Source organism: Dryobates pubescens, chromosome 12 (assembly GCF_014839835.1).
Source record: "Dryobates pubescens isolate bDryPub1 chromosome 12, bDryPub1.pri, whole genome shotgun sequence".
Taxonomy (NCBI): Eukaryota; Metazoa; Chordata; class Aves; order Piciformes; family Picidae; genus Dryobates; species Dryobates pubescens.
The window spans coordinates 5,865,334-5,891,104 of NC_071623.1; the positions used below are offsets into that span (position 1 = coordinate 5,865,334).

The 25,771-nt window shown below is 49.2% G+C and overlaps 2 protein-coding genes across 2 annotated transcripts in view; both read right to left on the minus strand.

Annotated features, from left to right (window-relative positions):
- The window catches only part of PHKA2 (phosphorylase kinase regulatory subunit alpha 2), a 38,153-nt gene extending 25,797 nt beyond the window's left edge, over positions 1-12,356 (minus strand). The window contains exons 1-6 of the mRNA XM_054166006.1: positions 12,203-12,356; positions 6,451-6,609; positions 5,470-5,517; positions 4,069-4,237; positions 3,094-3,176; positions 1,842-1,922 (exon numbers count right to left, since the gene is read on the minus strand). Of these exons, the coding sequence (XP_054021981.1) occupies positions 1,842-1,922; positions 3,094-3,176; positions 4,069-4,237; positions 5,470-5,517; positions 6,451-6,609; positions 12,203-12,280 (618 nt within the window). The 5' untranslated portion in view covers positions 12,281-12,356. The remainder of the gene's footprint in view (positions 1-1,841; positions 1,923-3,093; positions 3,177-4,068; positions 4,238-5,469; positions 5,518-6,450; positions 6,610-12,202) is intronic.
- Positions 12,357-16,502: 4,146 nt separating this feature from the next.
- The window catches only part of ADGRG2 (adhesion G protein-coupled receptor G2), a 53,798-nt gene continuing 44,529 nt past the window's right edge, over positions 16,503-25,771 (minus strand). The window contains exons 23-27 of the mRNA XM_054165910.1: positions 25,209-25,308; positions 23,945-24,219; positions 21,049-21,150; positions 18,616-18,768; positions 16,503-16,844 (exon numbers count right to left, since the gene is read on the minus strand). Coding sequence (XP_054021885.1) covers positions 16,660-16,844; positions 18,616-18,768; positions 21,049-21,150; positions 23,945-24,219; positions 25,209-25,308 — 815 coding nt within the window. The 3' untranslated portion in view covers positions 16,503-16,659. The remainder of the gene's footprint in view (positions 16,845-18,615; positions 18,769-21,048; positions 21,151-23,944; positions 24,220-25,208; positions 25,309-25,771) is intronic.

The following is a 25,771-nucleotide window of genomic DNA, read 5'->3' on the forward strand; positions in this document are numbered from 1 at the left end:
TCAAAAAAAAAAAAGTAAAATCATTAAATACCTTTTAAATACCTTTGAAACCAACATACCCCCTAGCACCTGTGCTTATAGAATCATAGAATTGTCAGGGTTGGAAGGGACCTCAAGGAGCAGCCAGTCCCAACCCCCCTGCCATGGCCAGGGACACCTCACACTGCAGCAGGCTGCTCACAGCCACATCCAGCCTGGCTGCAAACACCTCCAGGCAGGAGGCTTCCACCACCTCCCTGGGCAACCTCTGCCAGTGTCTCACCACCCTCACAGGGAACAATTTCTTCCTAATACCCAATCTGTGCTTTAGAAGAAGCAGGACACAAGACTGGTGTGCTGGTGACAATTTAAAGGCAATGGAAAATGTTAGGGAACTGATGTTACAGCAGAAGGACTCAGTAATAAATGTTTCTCCTGTTCCATATTCTAAAATCACCCCTGTTCAGTGGCCTTTCACTCCTCCTGCCTGAGGGGAAGAGGAAGGCTTGTTCAAAGCATGCCACAATCAGCAGAGCTGGTGGCCCAAAAAGAGAGCATCGCCATTCCTCTAAGATTATCACTTCCCGAAGGAAAGAGAAAGGAGGTGTCTGCTCTCCACAGCCAAGAGGTGAATCACCACATCCCATACCTCTTAGCCATGATGCATTTGTCTAGTGAAGGCAAGAGCAGCAGCCCAGCCACTGACTCCATTTGGGCATTCCTCCTTTAACACAGCAGGCCACAAAACCTGGTTTTGCACATTCCCAAGGCCTGTGGTAACACTGAATCTTGCTCTGTGCCCATTTTTGTCCTGCAGATTTATGGCCTCCAAAGGTCATCTAGCCCAACCTCCTCTGTATTCAGCAGGGACATCCTCAACTAGATCAGGTTGCCCAGAGCCCTGTCAAGCCTCACCTTGAATATCTCCAGGGATGGGACCCCAAGCACCTCTCTGGGCAACCTGTTTCAGTGTTCCACCATCCTCACAGTAAAAGATACTTCACCCTCTGCAGCAGGGCTCCCAACATGCCCCTGGAGTCCCCAACCCAAACAGCATTTGTATAGAATTCAGAGCCACAGAGAAGCTAAGCTGTGCAGTAGATCATCCTGACATCAGTGCACACCAAAGTCATGCAGAGACCACAGCACAAAAACATCTCATCCTTTGTCACAGACACTGCTCCATCTCTAGCCAGCTGAGCTGTGGTCAAGACCAGCAGTTTCTCCCTCTTGCAGCCAGGCAAGATCTTGTCAACTAATAAATCCAGCTGCAGTGTAACTGCCTTTGGCCTTAGTGATATTTGGCTTGTCAGCCCCCCAGACACCATGCAAAAGGGTAGCTGTCAGTTTGCACATTTCTATTTATGGCCTTCTGATCTTCATTTAGGATCTTCAGGACCTTGTGCTAGAGGGGAATCAGAAGTACCACTTGGATTTAAGTCCATCTTCACTCATTTTCTCTTCAAGTTACTTGTGAATAATTTCTCAGACTGATATTCTTCCATTCTCCAGAACTCACATCTGACTTCATCTTAGCATGAAAACATCAGATAGACTACTGGGGCTGGAGAGTCAAGAAAGAGGGAACAAAAACCAGAGGCCACTTCATCAGGTGAATGTATCAGATTCATGGCTCAAGGAATCTGACACCCTCCTTGCAACCTCCAGATCAGCTGCACTGAGGTCCTTGAATGAAATCACAAGGATTTGACACCAAAAAGTACTCACTCACACCCCAACAAAACCTCTCATACACCCAGTTAAGTATTGCAGTGGCCTGTGCGGGGATAGGCAGCAGGATTGTCAGAGCCCTTCAGCGTGGCACAACAGGCAGCAAGGAGGTGCCAGGAAGTCATTCTCACTTTGGCCATCCCTACGGAGCTGGCGTTCAGTTCAGGGATGCCCTGGTTCGTCTTATCACCACGTTCCCAAATTCCATAATCCTGCAACATCACCAGGAAAGAAACAAAAATAAAGGCCTGATCACACACAGTGTCCTCCCCTCTGGTCCCACCACAAAATCAGACCATTGCATAAAATTGGAGACGTTTTTCTTTTAAGAGAAATAGACTGAAGAGCCCCTCCTTGTGTTTAAAGAGCAGCACAGAAAAACACCCCGCAGTAGGATGAGGTCTGCAGTTATGAACACACAAAGCCTTTTATCCTTCCCCTTCAGCATGCTTCTCTCTGCACCCCTTCAACTCATCACACAACCATACAATGGTCTGGGTTGGAAGGCACCTCCAAAGGGTGTCCAGTTCAACCACCCTGCAGTCAGCAGGGACATCCTCCACTAGAGCAGCTTGCATAGAGCCTTGTTCAACCTGACCTTCAAAATCTCCAGGCATGGGGCCTCAACCACCTCCCTGGGCAACTGTTGCAGTGCTCCAGCAGCCTCACAGTGCAGAACTTGTTCCTAACATCCAATCTAAATCTGTTCATTTCAAACCACTGCCCCTTATCCTGTTCCTGTCCCTGCAGGCCTTAGGAAACAGTCCCTCTGCAGCCTTCTTGTAGCCCCTTTTAGGTACTGGAAGGCTGCTCTTAGGTCTCCCTGCAGCCTTCTCTCGTCCAGGCTGAAGAACCCCAGCTCCCTCAGCCTATCACACAGAGAAACATTCAGGTTGGAGAAGACCCTCAGGATCACCAAGTCCAACCATTAACCCTACTCTACAAAGTTCACCTCTAAACTATATCCCCAAGCACCACATTCAAACCACCTTGAAACACATGCCTCATAACAGAGATGCTCCAGCCCTCTGATCATGTTCTGGAAGGTTTGTTATCATTTTGCTCTTTTTAGAAAGGCCCATAAGGTTTTAATGTGACATCAAGAAATGGTATTAATTACCAACAAAGGAAAAAAATACTACTGATAGACTCACAGAATGGCTTAGGTTGGAAGGGACCTCAAGCAGAACAAGCATACCCTGGCAAGCAGTAAAACCTCCACAGCCCTCCTACCATATACAATGCTGACCATGCAAAGCACTGACAGCTTCTGCTATCTCCTCATGGAAAAAGAAGTCTGCATGCTCCTTTTTCCATCAGTAAATAATTTTACACCCTCAGCTGAGCAGTGTTGAGGTGGTTTAGATACAAATGACTACTTACAGCCACTTTGTAGGCAGCTTCTATGTAAAAAACAAGGTTCTGAATAAAGGTAACTTCATCGAGGGTGAAGATAATCCTTAACCCTGATGGAAAAAGGGGAAGAGAGGAATTAACATTGCATCAGAACCGAAACAATCACTCTCTCATGCTTTTGGTGATTTGCTGCCAACTACTACCCACTGAAATCAATGGGGAAAAAATTCCTGCTGATTTCAAAAGATCAGGCAGCAGGCAATGAGGTCTTCCTCAGCCTCCTCTTCTCCAGCCTGAACAACCCCTAGCTCCCTCCTCGTAGCCCAGGGGATCCAGGCCCTTCTCCAGCTTTTTTGCCCTTCTCTGGACAGGTTCCAGATCCTGAATGTCTTAAAGACAAAGCAGTTCTAGCAAGAAGAGGACCACAGTGACACTAATGGCATCTGACCCAATGTCACTACTCTCTGAAGAAACCTGGTTGTCCATTTGGACACTCTACATAGTCTTCAAACATGAAACTCTTCTCTGACGTGACTGACTATCTCATGAGTTTCTCTGCTAACAAACTCTAAGGGAATGGACACTGCCAATTACTATGAACATGAAATCCTAACTAAGCCACATCTCTTCCCCAGGGAATCACAGAATGGCTTAATCTGGAAGGGACCTCAGAAATCATCTACTCCAACCTCCCCACCACGGACAGGGACACCCCTCAACTAGACTCAGCTGCTCAAGGCCTCATCCGACCTGGCCTTCAACACCCCGATGGAGGAGGCATCCACAGCCTCCCTGGCCAGCCTGCTCCAGCATCTCACCACCCTCTTGCTGAAGAAATTCTTTCTAAGATCCAGACTAACCCTGCTCTCCCTCAGCTTCACAAACCATTTCTCCTGAGTAGCAATTGTGTAAAGGTCTTTGAAGGTAGTTACGGTGTCTTTCCTTTTTAAATGAGAGCTAGAATAGAAAAAGACTGCAATAACAGTCAAGGCATCAGCTTACCTGATGCTGTCATCTGTGCCAAGAAGAGCAGGTAAAGGGAAGTAGCATCCACTTGTAGATGCCCCCACTGGTCATCCCCAACCACCGTGGCACACGTGGCAGAGTTATACTTGGCATGTAGGCAGTCCTTGGTGCTCTGCGTGCGTTTGAACTTCTCCACCTTCTCCACCTGAAAAACACCACAAATCTCAAACACCTAGGGAGAAATGCTCTTTCAAAATTAAGAGCTTCTCTAAGCTGAAGAGAAACTTGAGCTCTTGTTTTCTGTTAACCTCACTTCAGTGCATTTTGATTGACCGGAGTGTGGTGGAGTCCCCAGTCCCTGGAGGTGTTCAAGAAGCATGTGGACATGGCACTTGAGGACATGGTCTCATCGCTATGGAAGTGCTGGGTAGAAGGTTGGACTTGATGATCTTGGATGTCTTTACCAACCTTAATGATTCTATGTTCCATGATAACGGAGTGCTTAAGCATGACTCTTAACATTAGGCTCCAGCTAAATCCACACCTCCTCAGGAAAGATCCAATGACCTTGTTGAATACAGAGCTTGGTTACAGGTATGCATCTTGCTGAAAACCAATTTGTGAGGGCAAAATTTATTTGCTACAAGCAGAGTCTCAAAAAGGTGCAAGCAAGGTCAGTTTGGGTGATTGTTGTAGGTTAGAGACTTGAGACCGTCCTACCACAGAGATAAATTCCTCCAGCAGACAGAGTCCAAGAGGCTGGACAGTCCAGCCCAGAGGGTGGACACAGGAAACTAATTTGTTATTCCATCCCACAGTCCTGCACCCCTATAAACAGACCTCACAGCCTGTTCTCTCTCCCTCCTCTCTGCTCCGGGCATGTGCAGCAGCTGCTGCCTCTTTGGTTCATGGGGGAGCGCAGCCTTCTTGGCAAGCTGTTTTCTTGCTGCACAGCTGGACCTAGTGTGCCCAGTGCGTGTGGGGGGACACTGAGGCTTGGGGGAGGGGGACACTGAGGCCTGTTAGGCCTGTCTTGGTGAAGGGGGAGTGCAATTTGGCCTACTCTGGGCCTACTGAAGCCTAGTGTTGGGCGAATTTCTTGGCCTGGTTTTAACTGAACTTGGCCTGAACTGATTTTGATTGTGCATGTATCTATATCTATCTATATATACCCTTTTGCCTTTGTACCTTTTGTGTTTGATTTACTTTTGTAAGTAGTATTTCTGTTTAACCTCCAATTCCATGTGTGTTTAGGTACTCCTCTGGAGGTAAATTCATTCTGTTCCTAGTCCAGAGCTGTTTCAGCTCAAAACAAGACAGCCATGAGTCTGTAAAAGACTACACACACACACAAAATCTCAGTGTAGAGAAAGGACAGAAGGAACACACAGTGCAGGTGATCTGTTGTGTCAGTTCAGCTCTTAGCCATGCCATTACCTGCCTCATCATGCACTGCAAGAGGCCCCGCATCAGCTTCACGACGTTCTGCAGGAACAAAACAGACCAAAGATCCTCTCTGAATGAAGGTGAGGCAACTCTCTGATCCTTTTATTCACCTAAGGATGAGGAATCCTGTATCTTGTGAGAATAATAACAATAATCATAGAATGGCTCAGGTTGGACAGGACCTCAGAGCTCATCTACTCCAACCTCCCCATCATGCCCAGGGACATCTCTCAACTACACTCAGCTGCTCAAGGCTTTATCCAACCTGGCCTTCAACATCCTCAGAGAGGAGGCAGCCACAGCCTCCCTGGGCAGCCTATTCCAGAGTGTCACCACCTTCACAGTAAAGAACTTCTTCCTCAGCTCCACTCTAACTCTCTCTTCCTCAGCATCAAACCATTCCCCTTGTCCTATTGCTAGACACTCTTATGAAAAGTCCCTCTACAGCCTGTAGGACCATTCTGCTGGGAATACCACACACGATGTGCTGCCTGCACAGACAGCAATGGGATAAGAACAAGGCAGAAAAATAACAGAATGGTTTGGGTTGGAAGGGACTTCCAAAGGGCATCCAGTCCAACCCCACTGTGGTCAGCAGAGGCATCCTCTGCTAGATCAGGTTGCTCGGAGCCTTGGCCAGCCTGACATTGGGGATCTCCCAGGATCTGACATTGGGGATCTCCCAGGATCTCCCTGGGCAACCTGTTGCAGTGTTGCAGCAGCCTCATGGTGCAGAACTTGTTCCTCACAGCCAATCTCAATCTGCTCTGCTCTCATTTCAAACCCTTGCCCCTGGTGCTGTCACAGCAGGCCTTTGGGCACAGTCCCTCTGCAGCCTTCTTGCAGGCCCATTCTCTAAACTGGGAAAACCCTGAGTGGTCCTAGACATTGGAGCAATGCAAAGGCACCATTCAAAACCATGAATAAAAGCAACCAAGCAGCATCAGTGGTTCACTCCAAACGTTGCCATACCTGCTCGAGCTCGTAGGCCTTGGCCTTATCCTCATCCCGGTCTGCGTTCTTCCGATAGGCCATCCCCAGCCCCCAGACGGCAAGGATGCTGTAGACATTGTCCCGCACCCACGCGTCCTTATGGTCAGTACTGGCTGAAAGCAGCCCTGTCACTGGGTTCTAACCATGGCAGAAGAAACACACAATGAATATTACTACTTGGAATCCCATCTTTCCATATCAAAAGGTAAAAAAACAATTGATTGCACGCTCTGGCTGCTCGTGGTGTTGAAGGAGGTCTCCTGTAAGAGACTAAATCTCGTCTCTCTTGATGCGAGTCAACAAAGATAAAATCACTTTTGCTCCTCACCCAGACAACAGCTGATGTGTATTGGGAAGATGCCACTGGATAACAACCCTCTGCAATGTGCATAGACAAGATCATCTCTACCCATCAGCTACCTTGGAAAGGGAAGATGGTGAAAAGGACAATGGATTCACCACCTGGAGACACACCTAAAAATACCTGGGACTGAAAAACTGTATAAAAGACCTGAGCAGGGGCTGCTCAGGAGAAGAAATGAAACAGAGAAGAAAGTACAAGGAGAGAAAAGGACAGACACAGTAGAAAAGGCACCACCATGTAGCCTGGAAGCAGCAGACCAGGAGGAACCCTTTCTCTGTGTCCTACAAGCCCTATGAGGAGAGGCTGAGGGAGCTGGGACTGCTTAGCCCGGAGAAGAGGAGGCTCAGAGAAGACCTTATTGCTGCCTACAACTCCCTGAAGGGAGGTTGTAGCCAGGTGGGGGTTGGTCTCTTCTCCCAGGCAACCAGCACCAGAAGAAGAGGATACAGTCTCAAGCTGTGCCAGGGGAGGTTTAGGATGGATGTTAGGAAGAAGTTCTTCCCAGCAAGAGAGATTGGCCATGGGAATGTGCCGCCCAGGGAGGTGGTGGAGTCACCATCCCTGGAAGTGTTTAAAAAGAGACTGGATGAGGCACTTGGTGCCATAGTTGAGTTGATCAGATGGTGTTGGGTGATGGGTTGGACTTGATGATCTGGAAGGTCTTTTCCAACCTGGTTAATTCTCTTCTATTCTGCTGCAACTCATGGAGCTGAAGAGGCTGCTCAGAGAAGTGTTTGGACTTTGGGATCTCTCCCTCCCCTCCTGCTGCTGGCTGTGCTGCCGCTCTGCAGCACAGCCAACAAGGATAACATCTGCTGCAAGCCAAAGCGGCACTGCACCTCCACAGACCCAAACCTTCCTGGGGAGTGCAGGGTGTGGTAATATAAATCCTTTGATCATCTCTCTCCCTCTCTCTCTATTTCCCTCCCCCTCTCTCTCCATTCTTCTGTTCCACCCACTTTATTCTGTTAATGAATAGCCTTGCTGTTGATATTTTGGCCTCATTTGTCTAATTTCATAACATGGGAATATTCAAAAGATCTGAGTCTCTTTCCCTCTCCAGACTGAGACATCTCCTCTCTCTCTTTCCCAAAGTTACACAAGTGAAAAACAAAATACCTTTGAATACTTCAGGATAGAAAACTTACAGCTTCTGGTTGGGCATCCTCATCCACACAGGATTATTAGCAAGTCACTGAGGGAAACTTCAACAGGAATTTAAATGGTATATATTTGGAAGGGGAGAGGGTATTGAGTGAACATTGGGAACAGAGCCTGGCATCCATTTTTCTCTCTGCAACTGGTCTGTGGGATAATCCTAAGGAATAAAAACATCACTGCTTCCTTTCTAGGAAATTCAAAAAGTGTTCCTGGTTTGGTTTCTGACAGCTAAAACATGAATGCATAGAAAGACAAATCCTGATGGCACTGAAAAGCAACAGTGTCTGAAAACCAGCAGACTGAGTAGCCTCCTATGTCTCAAATACTCCATTACATTTTTTATTGCACCATTAACTCCCATTAACATTAATTTTAAAGACTGTCTGTCTTGGAGGTCTGTGTTCTTCATTAATGAGGTAGAGAAGCAAAAGGTCAATAAAGCTTCATCAAATAGTTTGGTGAACACAGACCAGCTGCCAGGGTTGGTGTGACAAGGGGCAAGGATTACAATAATAAAGACAAATTAAATTGAAACTAATTCATACACCAATTCCCTGCCACACAAAAATAACTGCAGAAGGAGCTGATGAACTGCTAAGTCTGCTATGTGGCAAGTGAACAGGACAGGGGTGACAGCCTGACACAAAGGACAGGGCCCGGGCATGGTTTAACCACAGCAATGTCTAGTCGCTCACAGAGAGCAGGAACACAGCCCTGCTGACACAGTTTAGGGAAAGCAGCACAGATGAACCCAAGAGAGCTTGAAAAAACTTTTTTTTCTCAAATTGAAAAGTCAAACCAAGGAGTAAAAACTGAGCAACTAAAGAAAGGAGACCCCACTCCCAAATGAGCAGGTAAAGAAAGGAGACCCCACTCCCAAATGAGCAGGTAAAGAAAGGAGACCTCACCCCCAAAATGAGCAGCTAAAGAAAGGAGACCTCACCCCCAAAATGAGCAGGTAAAGAAAGGAGACCTCACTCCCAAGAGGCTGAACACCCCCAGCTCCCTCAGCCTGTCTTCATAGCAGAGGTGCTGCAGCCCCCTGATCATCTTCATGTCCCTCCTCTGGACCTGCTCCATGTCCTTCCTGTGCTGAGGGCTCCAGAGCTGGACACAGCACTGCAGGTGAGGTCCTACCAGAGCAGAGAGAAGCAGCAGAATTACCTCTCTCCATCTTTGGCCACACTTCTTTTGATGCAGCCCAGGCTGCCATTTGCCTTCTGGGCTGCAAGTGCACCTTGCTGGCTCATGTCCAGCTTCTCACCCACCAGCACCCCCAAGTCCTTTTTTGCAGGGCTGCTCTCAATGTCATCATCCCCTAGCCTGGATTGCCATCTTGGATTGCCCTGACCTAGGTGCCAGACCTTACACTTTGCCTAGTGTGGTTCTAACCAGGTCATCAACACAAGTCCACGTTCAGCCTCTTGCTGAAAACCTATTTAATTTGCATCTGTCCTGTTGGTCTGGCAGATGCAAACTGATGGAAGCTCTACAGCAAAGTTTGCAGACAGATTGTTTGAGTGAAACCAGATGTGAGACAGCTGGGGTTACCCACAAAAGTATGCCAGACGTGCTTTCCTTATCAGCGCCACATGCCTTTCTCTTACAGTACTCACAGTACACTAAGCAGTAATTAAAATGCATACAGATGATAATTTCCGGTGGTTTATAAACACATCTTCACACCTTTCCTTACCACATTCAAATTACAAGTGTAATAAGTAGCTGAGAACTGCCTCCTGAGGATGTTCTTCCAGTGCTTGCTCAGCCACAGTACTGAAGCGTCTCTGTGTCCTTAGGGCCACATGCAATAGCTGGCAGACCCCACACCACAGCAGGATGGTGCAACCAATGTAAGGACACGGGACAGGAACCAGTAGTTTGGTGTTAGCCTCCTTGTACAACCTTGAACAAGTTCATAGCCATCACTGTGCATGCTGCAGGGACTGATGAGCAGAATACAGTGCTTGCAAAACAAGAAGTTTGCTACAGATCCAGTCCTGCAAGGTGCTGCATATGGACAACTGCCAGCCCTGGTGAGGGGTCTGGACCTGTGCTTTGAGTGCTTGGTAGCACATATTCAGAATTCAAATCTGCTTCTACAACGTTGCTGGTTTAGAGTGAGCGGAACAGACGCAAGAGCAATTGCTGCCACTGATAAACGTGACCCCTGGTGCCCTGAACATCTTACCCAAGCAAAATGTTCCTGAGTGCACACTGTGTTCTCACTGCACCCCAGTGAGAGCAAGCTCGTTACTGCCCTCAGGCAGAACACACCAGCTGATGGGGCGAGGCTGCACAGCTGGCACAATCCCGGATGCAAGGTACAAGGCCGCAGTACACATAACCTCAGCAGCACCACAGATGCACCTTAAACACCTCCTGGCTCTTCTGCCAGTCTGCTCCTGGCTTAAATTCCCCTCCCTGGCTCCATCCTGAAAAGAACCAGGAAGGCAACAGCAGTGATGCAGCAGCTCAGTCCACACCACCATGGGCTGTTCAAGACAAGGCTGCATGTGGGCCAGGGACAGCCATGTAACCTCCCAAGCAAACACTGCATCTCTTCACCCGGCCAAGGAGGATGTTCTCACAGAATCACAGAAACATTCAGGCTGGAGCAGACCCTCAGAATCACCAAGTCCAACCATTAACCCTACTCAACAAGGTTCACCTCTAAACCATGTCCCCAGGCACTTTAAAACACATCTAGGGTTGGTGACTCCACCTCCTCCCTGGGCAGCCTGTGCCTGACTACTCTTGCTGGGAACATTTTTTTCCTAATGTCCAGTCTAAACCTACCCAGTCACAGCTTCAAGCTGTTCCCTCTTGTTCTGTCACTAATCACCTGTGAGAAGAGACCAGCACCAACCTCTGCACAACCTCCTTCCAGGTAGTTGTAGACAGCAATGAGATCACCCCTCAGCCTCCTCTGTTTCAAACTAACCATTCCCAGCTCCCTCAGGCACTCCTCAAGATTTATTCTCCAGACCCCTCCCCAGCTTTGTTGCCCATCTTTGGACCTGTTCCAGCATCTCAACATCTTTCTTGAATTGAAGGGCCCAGAACTGGACACAGGACTCAAGGTGCGGCCTGAGCAGTGCTGAGCACAGGGTACAATGACTTCCCTGCTCCTGCTGGCCACACTCTTCCTGATGGAGGCCAGGATACCAGCTCCCTGAGCCTCTAATACAACGTGCTCTCCAAACCCCTCACTAGCTTCACTGTCCTTCTCTGGACACACACCAGCAACTCCGTGTCTGTTTTACACTGCAGTGCCCAAAATTGGACACAGTGTTTGAAGCACAGACTCACCAGTGCTGAGCAGAGGGGCATGGTCACTTCCCTACTCCTCTGCAGGCCACACTATTCCTGATCCTGACCACCTGTGCACAGCTGGCTCATCGCCAGCCAGCTATTAGCCAGCTGAAGCACCTCCAGGTGCTTTTCTGCTGGGCAGCTTTCCAATCACTCTGCCCCAAGCCTGCAGCACTGCATGGGGTTGTTGCCACCCAAGAACAGAACCCAACACTCGGCCTTAAACCTCATACAAGCGACCTCAGCCTTCATTCTTTCTACCGGCAAGGCAGCGCCCAGGCAGCCTAGCAGCGGGAGAGGTCTCTCCGCTAGAGCCAGCGCTGCACAAGCTGCCTCGGCAGCAGCAGGCCGGGAACGGGAATCTCTCGGACGTGCCCGGCCGCACACACGTAGGGCACAAAGCAGCACAGAGGCCGTCCTCGGCCAGCCCTGCCCTGCCCTCACACCGGGCTGATACCGACAGGCATTGCACAGGCCCTGATAGGGCCAAACACGTTACCGGGGCCGAAGCGTTACGGGCACGAACACATAGCGTTACGAGGAGCGGATGAGCAGCGTGAGGCCGAGAACTCGCTCTGTGCACAGTACCACTGCCTGCGAGCTCAGATTTGCTCTGTTTTCCCCTTCCTTTCCGCCCTGCCTTTAGAGGAGGGCCCAGCGAGCACCCCGCGGAGCCGCAGCGCCTCAGCCTCCCCGCGCTCCCCCGCAGGCGGGAAAGGCAGGGACGCGGAAAGGCGGCCGCGAGCCGGCCAGAGGACAGATTCGCTTTCACCAGCCCCATCCTGCCCTTTGTGCAGCCAGGCCGCGGTCACCGTCCCGATCGGCAGCTCCAGCCCCCCGCACACCCCAGCGCCCCCAAACCCGGCGTCCTCCGGCGGCGCCCGCCCTCACCTGGTGGCAGAGGATGGTTCGCTGCACCAGGCGAGCGTAGCCGTCCAGGCGCACCCCCGAGTTGCTGCGGCTCCTCATCGCCTCACGGCCGGCCCGCCCGCCGGACCCGCAGCCCTCGCCCGCCGGTCGCGAGCAGCGAGGCAGCAGCCGGAGATGGCGGCGGCCGGCAAGGCGGGGCGCGGCGCTCCGCCTCCTCCCGCGAGGCGGGGTCCCGCGAGGCGGGGTCCCGCCAGGCACAGGTGGGCAGCGGCGCTCCCCCGCTCCGCGAGGCAGGAGAGCTTCCCTGCAGACGGACAGGCCCGAAATGTATCCGCAGCATCCCTGGGCAGCCTCTGCCAGAGTCTCACCGAAGAACTTCTTCCTAAAATCCAGTCTAAACCTACTCTACCTCGGCTTCAAACCATTCCCCCTTGTCCTCTCTCCAGACACCCTCAGGAACAGTCCCTCTGCAGCCTTCCTGCAGGATCCCCTCAGCTAGTGGAAGGCAGTGTGGAGAACAGGCCTCGTGAGGAGCAGCTGAGGGTACAAGAAATGTTATAAAAACTAGCGTGTGCATGCTTTTAAGGGATAAAAGTCAAAAAAGATTCCCCAGCCCCAGCAATAATGTCGAACAGAAATGACTCAAAGAACACTTAACAGGAGCAGTGTGCAAACACAAAAACAAAGGAAGACTGCAAGCAGGTCAGTGAGAGAGGGATGTGCTTTTCCATAAGGAATTTAATTACTGAAGCTGTTTAGAGAGGTGATTCTTCCCCTCTACATCACGCTGCTCTTACCCCACCTGCAGCACTGTGTCCAGTTATAGAGCTCCTATTACAGGAAGGATCTGGAGGTGCTGGAAGGTGTCGAGAGAAAGGCCCTGAGGCTGAGCAGAGGACTGGAGCTGCTCTGCTGTGAGGACAGACTGAGAGAGTTGGGGCTGTTCAGTCTGGAGAGGAGAAAGCTCTGAAAAGACCTTCTTGTGGCCTTCCAGGATCTGAAGGGGGCTGCAAGAAAGCTGGGGAGGGACTTTCGAGGGCGTCAGGGAGTGATAGGACTGGGGGGGATGGAGCAAAACTAGAAGTGGGGAGATTCAGATTGGATTTTAGGAAGCAGTTCTTCCCCATGAAGGTGGTGAAAGACTGGCACAGGTTGTCCAGGGAGGAGGTGGAAGCCTCATTCCTGGAGGTTTTTGCAGCCAGGCTGGATGTGGCTGTGAGCAACCTGCTGTAGTGGGAGGTGTCCCTGTCCATAGCAGGGGGCTGGAACTAGATGATCCTTGAGGTCCCTTCTAACCCTGACCATTCTGTGAAGCCAAACTCAGTTTGGCTCTGCTCTTCACAGCATTCTTGCAGAAGAGCTGCAGACCTGAGGGCAAACACTGGCTGGTCAGGGCTTTCCTGGTAAAAAAACAGATCTGCTGAAAAACATGAAAGGTAAAACACATGGAAGACAACAGACATCAGCATTTCCCCCCAGGAAGGTTACGTCTTGCAGCTGATGCAATCTGAAGACCTACAACACAGCCCTGTACAATGGCACATCGGTCACAAAGGCAGAGTTCAGCTCTTTCACGAGTTGTACTTTCTGGAAATTTATTATTATTATTTTTAAGTTGAAAATATAAATACAAGAACATTAAATAAATTTACAGGGAACAGTGCAAAGGCAATTAGCCAAACAGTTAAAAGCATTCACAGAATTGCATTCCAGCTACTAAGGCATTCCAGTACAGTCCTTTTGTTAACATGCAGTTAAAACCTTGGGGATAAGCACAACAAACACTTTTAAATTCTCACTTGAAAAGCACTCTCAGGGTAGGCTTGGACAGAAGTGACCAAACAAACCCCATGCGTCGCACACAGAACCACGAGGCAGGGATGAGCACTGACAAGGTTCCACTCTGAACTACAGCAGAGCCCCAGAATGGAGGCAGTTTGGTTTGTGTTGAGGAGAGTGGTGCCAGCGCTCCCTACCAAGTCACAGAGTCATGGAACTGCAGAATCACCCAGGTTGGAAGTGACCTCCAAAGGGCTTCCAGTCCAATGCCTCTGCAGTCAGCAAGAACATCCTCAACTAGGATCAGGTCACCCAGAGCCCCATCAAGCTTCAGCTTGAATATCGCCAAAGATGGAGCCCCAACCACCTCTCTGGGCAACCTGTTCCAGTGCTCTACCACCATTCCTTTGGGAAAGCAAAGCCCTTGCTCCCCTGCAGCATGCATCTGCCTCAAAAAATCCTCTTTACAGGGTCTAGCACTCTGCAGACTAGTGCCAGTTTGTTCTAGCTCTTGTTCCAGAAGCATCCAACCTTTGCTCAAGGGGGAAAAAAACCAAAGTAATGGCCACAGCTGCACACCTGTGTGAGGAAGAAGAGGCACAGCCAGGGCTCAGGCTAATTTCTGTTCAGGAAGAGTCTTCACAATGTTGTAGGAGCTTTCAGCACTTGTGCACCAAGAGCCAAAATCCAGCTTTGTCAGACAAGTATCACAGAGGGAAGGAATTTCTACTTCAGGTCCTGAGCTAGGACCTCAGGATTTGCTTTGCCAACCAAGGGCTAAACTGCAAGCAGAAATACTTTTTAGAATAGTTCAAGAGCTGCCCCTTAGAAAACACACAAAATGCAACAGTTCCTCTGCTGCTGAACATAGCAGCTAGCATTTATGTGCTGTGGTTTTGTTTCTTAAAAAAACTAACACTTCCCTACTTTATCACTGCAAAGGAAATCTGGCAGTGTTTAATCTCTGAAGCCACCACTCAAGGTGAAACACTTCACCTTCCTGAAATCAGTGTCACAAACTCCCATTGACTTAATCAGGCTTACTAACATGACTGAGTTGTACCTCAGTTAGTACCTACTGACTACTTTATTTATTATTCTCTTATTCATGGCTCTCTACATGGGTGAGACCCAGTTTCTGTCCCTCTGTGCTGTACTAAGAGGTTCAAGACTAACAGTGCTTGTAATGACAGTTCTGTACCTAACGAATGTATTTCACAGAGTCACAGAATGGCTCGGGTTGGAAGGGACCTCAGAGATCACCTACTCCAACCTCCCCACCATGCCCAGGGACACCTCTCCACTAGACTCAGCTGCTCAAGGCCTCAACCAACCTGACCTTCAGCACCCCCAGGGAGGCAGCAGCCACAACCTCCCTGGGCAGCTGGAGTCTCACCACCCTCACACTGAAGAACTTCTTCCTCATCTCCAGTCTAACCCTGCTCTGCCTCAAACCATTCCCCCTTGTCCTGTCTCCAGACACCCTCAGCAAAAGTCCCTCTGCATCCTTCCTGCAAGACCCCTCAGGTATTGAAAGGCAGCTCTGAGGTCCCCCTAGACCCTTCTCTTCTCCAGGCTGCACACCCCCAGCTCCCTCAGCCTGTGCTCATTGCAGAGCTGCTCCAGCCCTTGGATCATCTTTGTGGCCTCTTCTGGACCCTACTTCTGTTGAGGACACCAGAACTGGAGGCAGGATTAGAGGTGAGGTCTGAGCAGAGCAGAGTCAAGGGACAGAATCCCCTCTCCTGCCCTGCTGCCCACACTCCTCTGGCTGCAGCCCAGCCCACAGCTGCCTGCTGGGCTGCAGGAGGGCAATGCTGGCTCCTGGGGAGCTTCTTATCAACCAACACCCCCAAGTCTCTCTCTTCAGAGCTGCTCTCAGCCCACTCTGCACCCAGCCTGGCTTTAAACCTCTGTAAGGTTTTTCACTTACTGAACAAATTAACTTCTGTATCATTCTATGGTAAAGTTAAGTTACAGAATCATAGAATGATTTGGGGCTGGAGGGGACCTCCACAGAACGAACAAATGCAAACTAACCATACAAGTTAAACCACAATACCAATTCTTTTCCTACACATAGGAATATTTAACTTTATGTTACAAGAAATAAATATAAAAATGGCATTAAGATGCTGAAAGGCTTGGGAAGTTTCCTGTCTCTGTACACCACCAGAGTTTGCTACTACAAGGTATAAAAAGTTGAAGACAGTGTAGTTAACATCGTAACAGGTAACGTTGTTGGTAGGCACCAGTTGTAGCTTCCTCCTTTCTTGCACAATACTACTAAGTATTAAAGCCAGAGAAACTTAGTTGTAATGAAAAAAAAACATCTAAACAAAGTTGTAATGAACAAAAACATCTAAACAAAATGAGATGTAAAAAAAAGAAGAACCTCAGAAGAAAACCAACCTCCAACGAACAATCCAAATGGCACCGTGCCAGCTGTCGTTTCACGTCTAAGATACCCTGCTCAAAATAATAGCTTCCTTTTCCCCCCTCCTTCTTGTTTCCTTTTTCTTTATGTCCCCCCAAATAACTGTCCTTCTCAATCCCTTGCATGGCTGCCTTGAAGTTCCAGTACCGGTGATGAAGTAAGATTCAGTCCTTGGTCTGCTCACATTATGTAAATCTCGGGAAAGTAAATCTCTAGGGCGCACTGCAAGCAAAACCCCCTCGATGTGCTGCTCAAAATGGAATCACATTTTCTCCATAAAAGTCAGGCTGCCCCTCTTGGAAGTCCTTCTGAGGGAGATGTGGCTTTTTTGGCTGCTTGCATCATCCTTGTCTTCAGCTACAAGCTGTTTGCCTGGGAAGTCATGGAGGCAGACGTCCCCGTTCTGCAGGCTGAACGAAACGCTGCTCTTCTCACTGGGGAGATGGCCTGGGGAAACAACAACCAACAGCAGCATCTATCAGAAAGGGTCAGAAGGAAGCCTCCCTGCTTCTTCAGTCCCTGCAGGGAGTTCACACACTCCCATTTTATCCCTGCAACAACTCAAAATGTGGATTTCTCTGTATATATTCTGTAAATATACTGCCTCCAGTTCTGGTGTCCCCAGCAGAAGGACACAGAGCTGTTGGAGTGAGTCCAGAGGAGGCCACAAAGATGATGCAAGGGCTGGAGCAGCTCTGCTATGAGGACAGGCTGAGGGAGCTGGGGGTGTTCAGCCTGGAGAAGAGAAGACTCTGGGGGACCTTAGAACTGCATTCCAGTACCTGAAGGGATCCTACAGAAAGGTTGGAGAGGGACTTTATATAATTCCAAGCTGTATTACTATCCTATCTTTCCATCTTCTTCAGGCATTGTTTGTTTTAATAAGGATTAAAACATGAACTGCTTTAAAACATGCCTGAAGTTTTTTGTCATGTATTCAGGCAACAAATGTTTTGGGCCCCTCAATATGAGAAGGATGTTGAGGGGCTCAAGTGGGTGCAGAAAAGAGCAACAAAGCTGGTGAAGGGCCTAGAGAATGAGAATGATGAAGAGCAACTGAGGGAACTGGGATTGTTTAGTGTGAGGAAGAGGAGGCTAAGGGGAGACATTATTGCCCTCTACAACTACCTGAAAGGACAATGTAGAGAGGCTGGTGCTGGTCTCTTCTCACAGGTAATTAGTAATAAAATAAGAGGGAAGGGCCTCAAGCTGCACCAGGGGAGGTTTAGGCTGGACATTAGGAAAGGTTTTATCCCTGCAAGAGTGGTCAGGCACTGGAACAGGCTGCCCAGGGAGGTGGTGGAATCACTATCCCTGAAGGTGTTTAAAGGTCCTTTAGAGATGGTGCTTAAGCATTATATGGTTTAGCGGAGACCTTGGTAGAGTAGGGTTAAAAGTTGAACCTGATGATCTCAAGGGTCTGTTCCAACCTGAATGATTCCATGAGTCTGGTAAGTAATTACTCTAATAATAGCTGTTACCTATTATTTGATATATAAACCAAGGGTTCCCACTGGGTAGAAAAAATGAGTACTTTAAAACTTTGTCTGTAAGTCACAGGCTCACAGGATGTTAGGGGTTTGAAGGGACCTGTGGAGATCATCGAGTCCAACCCCCCTGCAGAGCAGGACCATAGAATCTAGCACAGGTCACACAGGAACACATCCAGAAGGGTCTTGAAAGTCTCCAGAGAAGGAGACAACCTCTCTGGGGAGCCTGTTCCAGGGCTCTGTGAATCATAGAGTGAAGAAGTTCCATGAGAAGAGTTCCAAGAACCAAGAAGTTCCTCCTCATGTTGAGGTGGACCCTCCTGTGCTGTAGTTTATATCCACTGCCCCTTGTCCTATCCCAGAGTGCAACTGAGCAGAGCCTGTCTATGTCCCTTCCTTCTTGACCCCCAGCCCTCAATAAACATTGATTAAATCCCCTCTCAGTCTCCTCCTCTCCAGACTAACCAGCCCCAGGTCTCTCAGCCTCTCATCAGGCAGTGCTCCAGTACCTTCAGCATCCTCATAGCCCTCCACTGAACTCTCTCCAGTAGTCACTAAAAAATGATGTGTGATAAATTTGTGAGAACATTCCAAAATATCCTGACCCTGTATTTATGAACAATGTTTTGTCAGCCCTTCCCTTTCTGTCAGCACCAAGGAGCATAACACTTGTGTTTCAGGGCAAGAAGAAAACCAGCTTGAGAAATCCTACTGTGCATGATACCTACCATTGCCATTGGCATGCACTGCATAGTCACTGTTCATCAGCAGCGTTGTGGAGTTGGTGGAGTTGCTGTTGGATTGCAAGGAGTTGGAGGAACTGGATACTCCTTGATTTACAGTCTGCTTCTTCAAACCATTAGTAGCAGTTCTGCTCCAGTCTGCAAGAGGAACAGGGCACAGAAAACAGCTCAGTTCATACAAGCAATACACGACTGTGCGTTGGAGAGGGACTGTTTGCAGAGGCCTGCAGGGATAGGACCAGGGGCAATGGTTTGAAATGAAGGCAGAGCACATTTAGATTGGGCTCTCCATTGGACTCTCTCCAGCAGGTCTGTCTTCCTTGAACAGGGGAGCCCAAAACTGGACACTATATTCCAGATGTGGTCTCGGCAAGGCAGAGTAGTGGAGGGAGAACCTCCCTAGCCCTGCTGGAAACACTTCTCTTAATGCACCCTAAGATGCCCTTGGCCCTCTTGGCCACATTGCTGTCCTATGGAGAACTTGCTGTCTACAAGGACTCTTTCTATTCTATATTCTCTTTCTGCTTTGCCCACCCTCTGTCAGTATCTTTCTCTGACAGTCAGATGTGCTTTCTGTTTTTTTGGCAGCACTGGAGTTCTCTGAAAAGCTACTGCTGTTCATGGGAAATTCTCACCTGCAGAAGCTGGGGTTATTCAGCCTGGAGAAGAGAAGGCTCCAGGAGACCTAAGAGCAGCCTTCCAGTACCTGAAGGCTGAAGGGGCTACAAGAAGGCTGCAGAGGGACTGTGCCCAAAGGCCTGCAGGGACAGCACCAGGGGCAAGGGTTTGAAAGGAGAGAAGAGCAGATGGAGATTGGCTGTGAGGAACAAGTTCTGCCCCAGGAGGCTGCTGCAACACTGCAACAGGTTGCCCAGGGAGGTTGGTTGAAAGTCCCATCTCTGAAGAACTTCAAGGTGAGACTGGACAAAGCAACCTGATGTAGTGGAGGATATCCTTGCTGACTGCAGGGGGGCTGGACTGGATGACCTTTGGAGGTCCCTTCCAACCCAAACCATTCTACCATTCTGTAAAAATATAGTTAATAATGCAACTGAATTTAAAGAAACAACCAAGGCTTTACTCATTCTCCTTAAGTATTCTAGGCAGAACTCCATTCTCCTAAGAAGTTCATGATTCCTGATATTTAAATCTAGTTCCTCTTTCTCTTGCCTCTTTCTAAACACAAACAGCCAACTGTCAGGTTTACAACTGCAGACCACATCAGAGAAATAACTGAAGCACAGCTGACCCTCTAAGTGTACAACAAGTAAACAGCTCTATGAGAAGCCAGCTACTGAACAACAGAGCAGAAAATCATTTCTCCTTGTTTGTTTGGTTGGCTTGTTTAAACTCTGCCTCACCTTCCTTCTGTGGAAGTCCCTGGTAAAACCACAGTCCGCTCAGAAGCTGGAACAAAGCTTACAGCTTCTGACTGCCCAAAAGGCTTTCTGCAAAGACATGGCTGGAAAGCAGCCCAGAGGAGAGAGACTTGGGGGTGCTGGTGGAGGAGAAGCTCAACATGAGCTCTCAGTGTGCACTTGCAGCCTGGAAAGCCAATGAGATCCTGCGCTGCATCAAGAGAAGTGTGGCCAGCAGGTCAAGGGAGGTGATTCTCCCCTCTACTCAGCTCTGGGGAGACCCCATCTGGACTACTGCCTCCAGTTCTGGAGCCTCTATTCCAAGAGGGATTTGGAGGTGCTGGAAGGTGTCCAGAGAAGGGCCACAAGGATGATCAGAGGGCTGGAGCACCTCTCCTGTGAGGACAGACTGAAGGAGTTGGGGCTGTTCAGTCTGGAGAAGGCTCTGAGGTGACCTCATTGTGGCCTTCCAGTATCTGAAGGGGGCTACAAGAGGGCTGGGGAGGGACTTCTTAGGGTGTCAGGTAGTGATAGGACTGGGGGAAATGGAATGAAGCTGGAGGTGGGGAGATTCAGGCTGGATGTGAGTAGAAAGTTCTTCACCATGAGAGTGGTGAAGCCCTGAAATGGGTTGTCCAGGGAGGTGGTTGAGGGCCCCTCCCTGGAGGTGGTTAAGCCCAGGCTGGATGAGGCTCTGGCCAGCCTGATCTAGTGTGAGGTGTCCCTGTCCGTGGCAGCGGGGTTGGAACTAGATGATCCTTGTGGTCCCTTCCAACCCTGACTGATACTATGGCTTTGCACTGCAGTGCAAGAGAGCAGCTGCACTTAACAGCTTAATGTAGTGGTGTGGAAGAACTGCAGCACCTTTAAAGAGCATCACTTTGGAGCTTTGTTACACCTTGGATAATCAGATCTGCAACTGCAGCAAAATGTTTTACTGAGTTGTGGTTTTTTGGGTTTTTTTCCCCAGGTATTACAAAATAGTAGGAACTTAACACTGAATGTAAGTGTTCAGAAGTGAAAATGCCTAGATTAAACAAATCAATAAATTCCTATTTACCAGAGTTTTCAGCCAGCCTGAATTTGCCACAGCAGAGATACCTTCTCCACTGTTTACGGACGTTCTCCTTCGTTACGCAGTAGAAGATAAAAATGAAGAACCCTGCAAAAAAACCAAACAAACAACATGCAAGAAGGTTGCAAAATTGACTTTTACTCCCTTTTGATGAAGAATGTTTTGCCTTTCCTTCATTCTTTTCATTGATGGCATTTAACAAGTCCAAGTGCTGGGTGCTGCACTTTGGCCATGGCAACCCCATGCAGAGCTACAGGCTGGGGACAGAGTGGCTGGAGAGCTGCCAAAGAGAGAGGGACCTGGGGGTGCTGATTGACAGCCACCTAAACATGAGCCAGCAGTGTGCCCAGGGGGCCAAGAGGGCCAATGGCATCCTGGCTTGCATCAGGAACAGTGTGGCCAGCAGGAGCAGGGAAGTCATTGTGCCCTGTGCTCAGCACTGGTTAGGCCACACCTGGAGTCCTGTGTCCAGTTCTGGGCCCCTCAGTTTAGGAAGGACATCGAGACACTTGAACGTGTCCAGAGAAGGGCAACAAGGCTGGGGAGAGGCCTTGAGCACAGCCCTGTGAGGAGAGGCTGAGGGAGCTGGGGTTGTTTAGCCTGGAGAAGAGGAGGCTCAGGGGTAACCTCATTGCCCTCTACAACTACCTGAAAGGTGGTTGTAGCCAGGAAGGGGTTGGCCTCTTCTCCCTGGCACCCAGCACCAGAACAAGGGGACACAGTCTCAAGCTGTGCCAGGGGAGGTTTAGGCTGGAGGTGAGGAGAAAGTTCTTCACTGAGCGAGTTGTTCGTCATTGGAATGTGCTGCCCAGGGAGGTGGTGGAGTCACCGTCCCTGGAGGTGTTCAAGAGGGGATTGGATGTGGCACTTGGTGCCATGGTTTAGTCATGAGGTCTGTGGTGACAGGTTGGACTTGATGATCCTCGAGGTCTCTTCCAACCTTTGTGATATTGTGATACTGTGATTTTCTGACCAGAAGTAGTAACACATTTCTCTGGGGAAAAATTGGACAGCACTGACCACTGAAGAGTACTTTTCCCTAACATGGGCTGATAGCAGTCACACAAACAAATGCAAGAACCAGAGATAACCTTGGCCCAGACGGCAAATTAAGTCCTGGGCTGCAGCCAGAGTGTGGGCAGTAGGGCAAGAAGAGGATTCTGCCATCTGCCTCTGCAGAGACCTCACCTCCAAACCTGCCTCCAGTTCTGGTGTCTCCAGTACAAGAAGGGCACAGAGCTGCTGGAAAGAGTCCAGAGGAGGCCACAAAGATGATCCAAGGGCTGGAGCAGCTCTGCTATGAGCACAGGCTGAGGGAGCTGGGGGTGTTCAGCCTGGAGAACACTCCAGGGGGACCTCAGAGCTGCCTTCCAACACCTGAAGGGATCCTGAAGGAAGGCTGCAGAGGGACTTTTCCTGAGGGTATCTAGAGACAGGACAAGGGGGAATGGTTTGAAGATGAGGCAGAGCAGGGTTAGACTGGAGCTGGGGAAGAAGTTCTTCAGTGTGAGGATGGTGAGACTCTGGAATAGGCTGCTCAGGGAAGCTGTGGCTGCCTCCTGTATGGGGGTGTTAAAGGCCAAGTTGGATGAGGCCTTGGAGCAGCTGAGTCTACTTGAGAGGTGTCCCTGGGCATGGTGGGGAGCTTGGAAGAGATGACCTCTGAGGTCCCTTCCAACCTGAGCCATTCTGTGATTCTTTAGAATTAAGTGGAGAAAATATGCAGTTTTCACTACATTAATTTCATTATTAGGTGAACATTCAGAGCAACTCAGAAATTACAACTGATCTGTTAAATCCCCACTTCCAGTGCTGTCTGGTTTGCATGTATTTTAAAATGGTAATATTTATAGCTATAGATACAGCACAGCTACACACAGTAGTAACATTTCCTGTACCTAGCTGTAACATAACTGTAACTTAAGATTACAGGAAAGCAGACATCCTGGCCTGGATCAAAACCAGTATGGCCAGCAGGAGTAGGGAAGTGCTGGTGCCTCTGTACTCAGAACTGGTGAGGCTACAGCTTGAGCACTGGGTTCAGTTCTGTGTGCCACAGCATAGGAAAGATATGTGTCCAGAGAACAAGAGGACACAGTCTCAAGCTGTGCCAGGGGAGGTTCAGGCTGGATGTTAGGAAGAAATTCTTCCCAGAGAGATTGGCCATTGGGATGTGCTGCCCAGGGAGGTGGTGGAGTCACCATCACTGGAGGTGTTTAAAATAAGACTGGGTGAGGCACTTGCTGCCATGGTTTAGATGATTAGATGGTGTTGGGTGATAGGTTGGACTCAGAGGTCTTTTCTAACCTGGTTGATTCTGTATTCTCAGAAGAGCAACCAGGCTGGGGAGGGGTTTGGAGGCATCATATGGGGAGCAGCTGAAGGAGCTGGGGGTGTTCAGTCTGGAGAAGAGAAGGCTGAGGGCAGAGCTTGTTGCTCTGTACAGCTCCCTGAAAGGAGGATGGAGTGAGGCTGGGGTTGGTCTCTTCTCCCAGGTACCCAGCAATAGGATGAGAGGCAATGAGTTTGAGTTGGTTGGACATGAGGAAAAACTTCTTGACTGAGAGAGTGGTGAGGGATTGGAAGAGGCTGCCCAGGGAGGTGGTGGAGTCCCCATGCCTGGAGGTGTTCAGGAAGCTGTAGCTGCCATGCTTCAGGCCCTGGGAGTTGGGTGATGGTTGGACTCAATGATCTTAAATGTCTCTTCCAGCCTTAATGACTCTATGAATCCAATTAACAAGTTCTATTACAAGTTCTACAGAAAATACATCAAGTTACATTTTTTGATTGCTGAATCAAAAAAAAAAAAGAGCTATGTCCAAATGTATTATTTTAATTCTATGATGTACACAACAGGCTGCCACATGAAGGGTAAACTCACCTTGCAACGTGTTGAAGATGGTGAAGAGGTAAGTGAAGACCTCATTTACTGTGAAGAAAGCAAATCCCCAAGTAATTCCCAACAAGAATGTGAGGCCAGCCACGCTCCTAAGGTCTTGAATGCTGGTTTTCCTCTGAGCACCAAGCTGTTTTTTCTTTTTGATCCGACACAGCTGGATCAGCACAACAATGAACATGCTGATATTGATCAGGAAGATCAGGCAGAAGTATCCCACAGCAGTAATATAGAAGACAACTCGATTTTTAATCCAGCAGCTGCAACAAGAGACCAATCTGTCAAATGCTGTCGGAAGCAGGAATGAAAAGAAATAAACCTGAAATACAGGTGTGGTTTATTGCATAGGCAAAATGGTTTTGCCTCTTAATCCAGAAGTACTTTTTTGGCCAAAGGGTAAGAGTTTTCATACATACAGGCAAGCATCACTGCTGGAGAGTAGTGAAGGGGAAAAGGACCTGGGGGTCCTAGTGGATGGGAAGTTGACCATGAGCCAGCAATGTGCTCTTGAGGCCAAGAAGGCTAAGGGCATCCTGGGGTGGATTAGAAGGGCTGTGGTTAGTAAGTTGAGAGAGGTTCTCCTTCCTCTCTGCCCTCCTGAAGCTACATCTGGAATATGGTGTCCAGTTCGGGGCCCCGCAGTTCAAGAAGGACCTCAGAGAGCTGCTTGAACGTTACCAGCACCGAGTGACAAAAATGATGAAGGGAGTCAGTGGAAGATCTTCCTTGTGAGGAGAGCCTGAGGGAGCTAAGGGCTCTTGAGCTTGGAGAGGAGCAGCCTGAGGGGTGACCTCATTCATGTTGATAAAGATGTAAAGGGTGAGCCAGGCTCTGCTGGGTGATGCCCAATGCCAGCACAAGAGGCAATGGTGGAAGCTGAGGCATAGGAAGTGCCATGGAAACAGGAGGAAAAAAAATTTTCACTGTGAGTGTGAGAGAGCCCTGGAGCAGGCTGCCCAGGTGGGGTTGTGGAGTCTCCCTATCTGGAGACATTCAAAACCTGCCTGGATGAGTTCCTGTGTGATCTGCTCTAGATGCTCCTGTACTGGCAGGGGGGTTGGACTGGATGCTCTCTCAGGGTCCCTTCCAGCCCCTAACATTCTGTGATCACAAAAATCATGACTTACTATAACACTGCACATCACAAAGCTCCCCTGTTGCTTTCTTCCCCACCTTTCATGTAAAGAAAAGCAATTCCACAGGACCTGTGTCCCAGCCAGCCCCAAGAAAGCACCTCCCTTTAACTCACAATTCATCAGGCCTGTTGACTGAAACCTTCCCAGTGGTTATGAGTCCATAGTTGTCTGGTGACACTGCCAACACGATGGACACAACTACAGCTGGGAGCCCTAGGAGGTTATGAACAGACACACAAGTGAAAATCATGGCAGACAGCATTAGGAGGACTTGAAATTAGAATGTTTCTATGTCCTGTTTCTGCTATTTGTCTGTTTTGAATTCTGCTGCCTGAAAGAATCTAAAAACTGGAACATACAAACTGCTCAGAAGCACAACTTGCAAAGGAACAGCAGGCTGTGCTGCCATTCAGCCAGACCTGGACAGGCTGGAGAGCTGGGTGGGGAGAAAAGGAAAGAAATCCAACAAGGACAAGGGTAGAGTCTGGCATCTGGGAAAGAACAACCACATGGACCAGGATGGCTTAGGGGCTGACCTGCACTGGTAGGGCCTGTGAGGGTGGCAGAGCCCTGGAGCAGGCTGCCCAGAGAGGTTGTGGAGTCTCCTTCTCTGGAGACATTCCAAACCCACCTGGATGTGTTCCTGTGTGACCTGCTCTAGGTGCTCCTGCTCTGG